The sequence below is a fragment of the Odontesthes bonariensis genome, chromosome 23, assembly GCF_027942865.1.
Source record: "Odontesthes bonariensis isolate fOdoBon6 chromosome 23, fOdoBon6.hap1, whole genome shotgun sequence".
Classification (NCBI taxonomy): domain Eukaryota; kingdom Metazoa; phylum Chordata; class Actinopteri; order Atheriniformes; family Atherinopsidae; genus Odontesthes; species Odontesthes bonariensis.
In genome coordinates, this window is record NC_134528.1 from 21,372,391 (window position 1) to 21,381,366 (window position 8,976).

The following is an 8,976-nucleotide window of genomic DNA, read 5'->3' on the forward strand; positions in this document are numbered from 1 at the left end:
TATCATATCAGAATGAGAATTTCCTTTATTTGCAAAGCATTGCAGTCTGTTCCCATTTAAATTTCACACTGCATCGCAGTTGGTATGAAGATTGTCTATTGTGTGTGTTTGCTCTTTGTGGTTGTATTCCAATGAGTCACAAAACTTAACTGAAAGGTACATGTTTATACACATGAGCTATACATTTGTGTAGGGCACTAAGCTCAGCAGCTTACTTTAAGCATGCATCTCCTGAACAAGCCCAGTTTCAAAACTACCAGCAGAGTATGTGACACGTTATAAGGAACTTCTAGAATCATATATTGTGCAATCACTGTACAATAGAATAGATTATATCCATATCTTTGGTTAAAGAATCTTTCAAGCTCTGGAATAGTAATGAGCTTCTCATAATCTTCTTTTTAATAAACAGTACTATATATCCAAAGGGACATTACTGTTGGTCTGGGAACTCTATCTTTGAGCAATTGCATCAAAAATGGACATGCAGCCGAAGTGAATAGTGGGTTTTATCCACTTGTCTTCACATGAGAAAGCAGTCTAATCATTAATTTCTACAATTCAGCTACACTCTCGAGCAGCTCTTTGGTGTTGACCTAACATCCTCATTATTTGTGTTTCTCTCTTCCTCTCATGATAGCTGCCAAATACAACGGTGAACTCTACAACAAGCGTCGGCTGATGGTAGAGCTGCCATCGAAAGGGGGCCTTCCTCTCCAGCCTTTGGGCAACTCCAGACCCTCTGTGGGCAACATGTCGTCAATGACTACTCCAATTCCCACCAACCCCATGGCTTCGAATCCTATGACCTCCAATCACATGAACCCCAGCATCACTCAGATGACTTCAATGACGCCAATGACATCTATGACACCAATGACTTCGCTTACCCAGATGACGTCCATGACTCCCATGACCTCCTTGGGGCCACTGACTCCAGAACCAGTGGCCACCTATGTCACTGAGATGCCTAGCATCTCCTCTGTCTCAACCCTACCGACAGAGAGGCACATAGCTGGTGCAGGAGGAGGGGGACTCAAGCCAAATGGCCAGAAACCCAAAGGCAGCCATGGTCATGCTGCCCACAGCTCTCACACTTATGCTCACAGCCACAGTAGCAAGGCGCCAGGACTTGGGGCTACTTCCCTGGCGCATATGGCAGGGACCATGCCAGGTGGCACATCCCTGGGCATCTCCAGAGCCGCTGCGACGGCCTTTGGCTCAAACTCAGCCACCATGGGCCGCCCATTGGCGTACAGTTCCAACACAATCGCAGCTGGGCATGTAATGGGGTTTGGGCTAAAGGGCTGGGATGGGACTGAGACAGTGGGCAGGAGGAAGAGCTATGGGCATAAGAGGCCTCAGTGTACCGTGCTGGAGCCAAACCAGCTTCATGACACCAGAGGCCACAGCCACAGCCACCACTTCCTCCCCACACAGCCCTATTTTGTGACCAACAGCAAGACAGAGGTGACTGTGTGAGAGAGGATGAAAGGAAGAAAGAGAGGGGGAAAGGATGTATGTGGAGTGATGACACAAGCAATCTCTAAGTGGAGGCGCCAACTCCTGGGGTGTTCAAAGGTGCCGGTCTACATGTGTGTTTAAGTGAAGAAGATGATGCTCGTTGGCCTAGTGTGTCTAAGTGGTTCTTGTTTCACAGAACTCACCAATCAAATCACTCAACAGACCTTTGTAGTCAAGAGGACGGTACCCAAGTTGGTGGCACCTATAACGATACTATATTAGGAACCTTGCGAGCGGGGATGTCTGTACTCCTGTGGCAATGTTAAGAGTGTTGTCTCGGAGCTAATATCTACTCTGTAATGATGAGTATTACAGGGCGGCTACATGCAGATGTTAAAGGGCAAAAATGCTGGAAATGAAACAGATTGGCTTTAAAAACCAAACCTTAGAAGCAATATAAGGGATGAAGTGTAAAGCATTAAAACGTCATGGAAAAGGATAAAGGCAGCATGTTTAGCTATAAAAAGAGAGATTCTCATCTGCCAAAAAAAAAAGAAAAAGAAGCATTGAACGGTTTGGAAGAAATACCATTCCTACACCCAAATCGGCCGAGGGCTTTGAAGCAGACACACATGATGAGGGCGCTGGGATTTGGACTGCAGACATGCTTTGTACTGTGGCTATTCAGAAGCGCCTTCATAAGCTCTGCTGCTGAAGGTCGCCCTTTTTTCCGCGAGGCTCCAGCACAGAGAATGGAGGCTGTCGCACTGGCATTGTTGTGTTCTGATCTCGTCTGTGTGGTGACAGCTCGCCCAGAGGAGGGGTGAGGAGGCAGGGAGGCAGCATCTGGGTGATGCTGCAGCAAAGTGGTGGCTCCTCAGACCATCATACTCGCCACACACACACACACAAATGCACACATTCAGAAGCAGACACATGTTCACAGTCACAGAAATGTACAGTAGAAACACCACACACCAGGTGTGTCGAAAAAGGTTTTTGAATGATACCAATAGCTTTTTTTTGCATTAAAATAAATCAAATGCCATTAAAATCTTCAGTGAATTTAGATAACGAGACCCTGGAAGTTTTGAAAATGGCAGCTATTTTAAAAATTAAGAACTATTTGCAAAATAATTGCACAATTAAATCGACTGTTTGGCATGTATGCCTTCTTTCTAAGTATGAAATGAGAAAATTAGTGCCACTTTTCTGTCCGTTCCCTAGTTATGATGCAAGAGGCATCAGGTAATTAACTCTGCAGGCAACAAACACAAGAAACAAGAGTAAAACACTAGTCCTCTGCAATGGTACATTACATAATGGCGCCTGAAAACATCACTAATTAACATGTTATATGTAGCTAATTTAATCTGAACAAAAACCTAACTGTTAAAAAGACATTCTGTGGTTTTAGGAAAGGTTGTGTGTCAGAGCAACTGTCATGGGACTTTACAGTAGGTTGCCAGGCAACAAACGATTAAACTCTTCCTCTGAAAGAATAGATGAAATGAGAAAACAAAAAAAAAGCTGCTCAGCGGTGGTTAAAGAGTACCCTGATCATGCTGGAAGTGAACATGATGACTTTTATAAACAAAAGAATGTTTTTTATGTATTTATCCCAGATGGCACACATAGAAAAGTGTCTATGCCTGCAATCATAACATGGACCAAATGTAAGTTTGGACTTGCAGGAATTAAAAATGAATAAGAAAGTAAGTAACAAGACTTTTTATGATAGTGTATGCCACAAGGAACTAAGCTTGATTAGATCACTCACTGTACTGAAGCTCTAGCTTGAGGGAGAAAAAAACATCACAACCAGCTGGAAAAATCTATGTGGGTTACATGACTCAAACATAAAAATAAACCTGTGAGTCTGACAAACAGGCCAAATCTTTGAAGGGTTTCTTCTGCCTGTTTACATGCTTTTGTTTTTTGTTATGTGAACCGCAACCACTAATATAATTGTGACCTTGTCATCTTAAGTGCCGCTTCCACCTCAATTATCTAAGTCAGCATTGATAGGCATTTTAACTGATAAGATTATTTCATAGAAGGTTTTGTGTAAACCCAAGTGAAGCACATACAGCTGCCAAGTGGCTGGGACAGTATTGGGACACTAACAAGGAATTATTGTAAGGCGAAATTATAGATAGTGAATCAGCAAAAAGAAGAAGTTTAAAGAAGATTGTCCATTTTAAAGCTTAAGAGAATAAGAGGAAAAGGTGCACACGACAATCTGATGAGGCGAAAAGACATTGAGTTACAATGTAATGCCGTCAGAGCGACACACACTTTGAATCCAGACTGCATGTAGATTTGAGGTGCAAAGAAGAGCCTAATGTTACAGCTCCTAAATAAAAAAAAAAGGTCTACACCAGCTGAGCAGAAGATAAGCGTGTCTGAGAAGGGGATATTTGTGCCTCGTGCTGTGCAACACCCTGCTGCCTTGGGGGGGGGGTCACATAACTGGAGATCTGAGGCCTGGCTGAAAGCAGGGAACAGGATTTTTTTAAAAATCGAAAGTGCATTTGAAATAGGTCACCTACACACCCGCACCTATCACATGTGCACTCATGCACGCTGAGAATACATTAGAGGGTGGACTTTTCTTGTGCTACCACGGTGCCGAGCGGCAGGTGTCATCACAGCAGAGAGACAAAGAGTCAGCACTGTTACTGCGCCCGCTCTTCATGAAAGACTGTGAAACTCCAGATCTTGGCCCTTTGTAGCGATCACTGATATGATTTTTATATATAAATATACATAGCCTTTCATACTTTCTTGTTCCACGCCTCTTTTCACTCCCCCCCCCCCTCTCTTTCCCCACGTCTGAATGGATCATCTTCAGAGATCAGAAATATCAGAAACAAAATGTGGGGCTGTGATGAATCTTTCCCGTTATGGTGAAGTACAGTTATGATGAGGCAGCGAGTAGTAATAATTCACTCCCACATTTTAAGATGTGTTTGTGTCTCCCCGTGTGCATTGCACTTGCAGGAAATGAAAGTGATTGATTCTGTAAGGCAAACAAAAAAAAGAGAGAGAGAGAGAGAGAGAGAGAAAAGAAATGTAATTCCGTTTGCAATTTTGTACCGTTATGTCTCCTCTTGAACACTGCACACATTTCACTGCTTTTAAAATTGTGTATGGCTGTGTGTGTGAATCCAACTTTGGCATACAGTTATTGTCTCTGAAGACGTCAAAGCCCAAACAAAGCAAACAAATTCAATCAATGCGGTATATACCATTCAAAACTTGTTTGGGGCCAATGAAAATCCCAAACAGATTTCGCCTCCCTCAACCTCCACTCCTGTCTTATTTTATTTTTAATCAATTTTCTCTTTCTGCTGCTTTCTGTTGCTTTTCTGTTTTGTTTTTCTTGTTTTTTTTTTTTTTGTGCCAGAGTTGAGAGAAAGGTCAGGGTTTGCTTCACTTAATCCAACAAAGCAGAAATGTGGAAACGTGAACTCCCATTGCTTGCCACTGCCACTATTCTAACATGTCTATTAAGCTCTCCAAAAGTAGCCACAGGAACAACTGATAAGCAAGCAGAAGAGTGGAAGCATTACATGAACAAACAACGGAAAAAAAAGAAAAATCCCCCATCATTCATGCGTAGAAGTAAAATAATCTGACAGAAAGCGGGGAATTGGTTGCGCTGGCCGGGTCACGGTTGGCAGGGTTGGGACCACAGATGAGCGGGTTCAGGAGGCAGCTATGTCTGCCATTGTTCATCAGCTGGTCAGGCGAAAAAGTGCCACAGCAGAGACAAAAGGACACAGGCAATCCACAGGCTCAAATCAGCCTCAAATTGTTACGGGCTAAAGATACTCGAGGAGTGTGTTTCTATTCATTATTTATTGAAAAGGTGTGCGAGACTGGTCTTGTTGAAAGTAATTTGGTGATAAAATGCTTAATGCGCAAGGATAAGAAAACAATCTTTAATGCAGAAGGTGCAGAAATGATCTGTAGATTCAATCATGCGGCAAATACACATTATTTTATGCAGGCTTTAAGTTAATGAAGCTTTAACGTGTGTAGGCCAACAGGAAACCCTAAAACAACTACCTTATTAAAAAAAAGATCCAACTATACTAGCTTGGTTGGAGTGTACATTGCTACAGTTGGCTTTAGTAAGACACTTCAGCATTCAAGCTAGCTAGCCTTCTATAAAAATGTTTATTTTTGAAGATGTCAATCCAAAATTCACATAGTTAATTTTGATGACTCTGATTATGTTAGAGTTTTACTGCAAGATAGATCCAAATTAGGAACGAAATTTCATTGATCCAAACCACCAGCAGCTAGTTCCATGTGTACATGTCCAGGCACACAAAAATGTTTCTCTGGACTGTTTTTTTTCCATTTTTTTTCATGAAAGGAGGTCAAATATGGAATGGAGATGCCATAGACCTAATTATATTGACAGTCAGACCCAAGGTGGGTGCAGGAGCTGAGGTCTTAGCAGTGTGAATATACCTTTCCGCCTTGTGACCTGGTGTTGATAGGTAAAATTTACTGTTTATGGATGCAGCCTTTGGTCTAGATAACACACTGTTTTTAATATAACATTGCGAGATGTATCCAGGGTTGTTGTTGAGCTGGTGTCCAGTTAGTGGGTTTCAGGTGTCAAATTAATAAGGGCTCAAAGAAAAGCAAACAGCAAGAGTGGCAGAGGCAATGTCGAAACATAAAAGAGGAAAAAGCTGCAAGGCAAACAGCAAATTAACTCACCCGCTCACAAAATACACAGACCGTGACAGCGCTAAAGACTAAAGTAATACAAAAGTTTCTGCTCCCAGTAGCCCACACAAGCTCCACTCAGAGATAAAAAGAGGGAACAGAGGTGACAGTGAGAAGCGGAGATGTGATTGGGATATGAAATTAGGGATTGTCGCTCAACCACCCCTCTCTCTGTTTGGTTATAGAGGCCCACTGATACAAACAAAGTGTCAAGATATCCTTGAAATCTGTCCCAGCCAGCTGCTGGGCAAAGCAGCAGAATTTACTACAAGGAATATACAGTAATCACCAGAACAAGAGCTGCATTGGGGACATCGGCTAAGGGGGCTTTAATCAACAATACACAGAGATGCGAGAAAGAGCTTTGCTGTGGCAATAGAGACTCCTTAATCCATAGAGGCACACAAAGACGGAATTGGAAGTTAAAATCAACAACTGATGGGGAAGAAGCTTTCAATTATTGATGTTGTAAAAATGTTTGTGGTGCACAGCACGTTGGCACTAACAGCCTCACGTTGGAAGCTGTGAATCAGACAGCTGATGGCTCACACACACATCCACACACACAAAATCTCCTTTGTCCAGTTATTTCATGTTAATAAGATATTGTGACACTCAACATGCTGACTATTGATCATCAATGCAGCTCATTTGATTCGCAAATCAATAACTGATCCCAGCATACAGATTGGCTATTTCTAATGTCCGCTGGTACGTTTTGCAAGCTCCCGTTTGTTATGTTGAGTATTTTTTTTCCAACTCTTTGTCCAATTTATGCCGACAATATAAAGCACGGATTGTTCTTGATGTCAGTCTGAATCAGGAAAGCACTGTTGTTGTCTGTAAATATTCATGTCTTGGTTAGGAAGCATTAATGTCTTTTCCCCTGAATTTGAACAGAAAAAAATGCAGTATACTCTTTTTACTGATGAGAGGGCAGAGCAGTGTCATCATGACTGGAAAATGTGACATGTACAGTTTATCAGAATGACACTAAAGGGCTCAAACACAAGCTTACATTTGTAAGATTTTCTTTCTCTCATTTCTTTCCTGCCCTTTACCATTGCTTTTGGTTGGACTTGATGGCATTGTCAATAGTGCTGCCAGCGAGAGCGGCGTCTGTATGATCGAAAATCCATATATCGCTATATCAAGAAAGGGTTCTTATCACCTATGTTTACAACTTTGTATAGTGTTGATTTTTATGTGCGATGTTTTCACCAATCTGGAGATGTCCACTTATGCACACGGAGACAGAGGAGATGCAGTGTTTGTAGTCCAGTAACACTCAACATCTGCTTTAATAGGATTTGCTCTGATGGCCTACTTTATATACATGATTTCGATCATGAGCCCACATGAAATACACCTGCTGTTAGAATTAATCGAAGGATTTAAACCAGTGAAGGAGAATAGCCGTGTGGATACTGACCTCTGCTATTGTCCAGAGCTGAGGGATTTCCCATCACCATAGCTGAATCAATAAGCTATTTGCGATATATGGTCACAACTATCCTTTAGCAAGTATATCCTTTTATAGAAAGACTCATTGATTAACTCATTTTGGTGTTAATCATGCATTACATACAAAGTTATATGAGATCCAATTTTCTATTTTTGATGTCGAAACCAGTTTGTGGTATTTATGCATATGTGTATATGGATACATATGGCCCAAACACAGCATTTAAGCGTGGCTAGTAAAGCATATTTTTTATGGTAGAACCCATCTCCCAATATTGTTTGCACAGTAGCTTCTAATATGCACCGTGATGCCCCATCGTCCTTTTAATGTTGACTAACTTTATGATTTGTGAAATTAAGTTATGAAAAAGCTGTATTTTGGTACTATACAACTATTGTAAAAAATAAATAAATAAATAAAAAAAGAAATAAAAAAAGAAATATAGCAGACGTATTGTCCAAGAAATATATTACCATAGTGTTGCTATGACTGTTTTCCTTTATTTTGGGAAGGGATGACAGGGATATTTTTGTTCTTTTGTTGTTGATTTGCCATCTGACAGTATATTACCATTGTTATATACAGTATAACAACTTTCTTACGTGGCAATAAAAGATGACTTCTGTAAAAGCGCTGCTCTCTTTGCCTTCTTTTGGTGTGTCTTTTTCTATTTGCTTTTGTTTCCTTGCCCTTTTGTCCTCGGGAAGAGATACTGCACAGTCCCTCAGCTCCTCCTTATCTCTTTTATCTCTATATTGTCTCCCCTCCCACTTTCCTCTTGTGTTTCCCTCGACTCTTTACTTCCCAACAAACTTTTGATATATACTATGTTGTTAGGACAGATTGAACTGTTCGGAAGCACATTTATATACTGCAGCACAGTGAAGGCTGAGGCAGTGCTCACGCATAAGCTGCTTCTTGCTTTGTTTCTGAGCCTGACACATACATGTCTCACAGATGTCAAATCAAAATGCCAAATTCCAAAAGTTTATATTACAGAGCTTATGCTTGAACACAGTGTTGTGGGTTTTGGTTAGATGGAGGAACCACATAATGGCTGACAGGCAGGAGGTATGAGATTGATGAGCAACGACTAATGCCATACTGCAATCGATTACTTTTTTCAAGTCACAGGTAAAGTAAGGGATTACAATTGCAAAAACAGTAATTAGATTATTGTTACTTTCCCGCAAGCAGGCTGCGTTACTGCGTTACTAAACCGAGATTTTGCATGTAAGAGTGTCTCCTGACAATCACGTATGAGCGGTGCGACGTCAGTGTGTGTGTAGATCAACAAG

The 8,976-nt window shown here is 41.4% G+C and overlaps 1 protein-coding gene across 1 annotated transcript in view; it reads left to right on the top strand.

Annotated features, from left to right (window-relative positions):
* The window catches only part of shisa9a (shisa family member 9a), a 64,210-nt gene extending 55,918 nt beyond the window's left edge, over positions 1-8,292 (top strand). Inside the window, 1 exon segment of the mRNA XM_075457709.1 lies at positions 641-8,292. Coding sequence (XP_075313824.1) covers positions 641-1,482 — 842 coding nt within the window. The 3' untranslated portion in view covers positions 1,483-8,292.
* Positions 8,293-8,976: the final 684 nt, after the last annotated feature.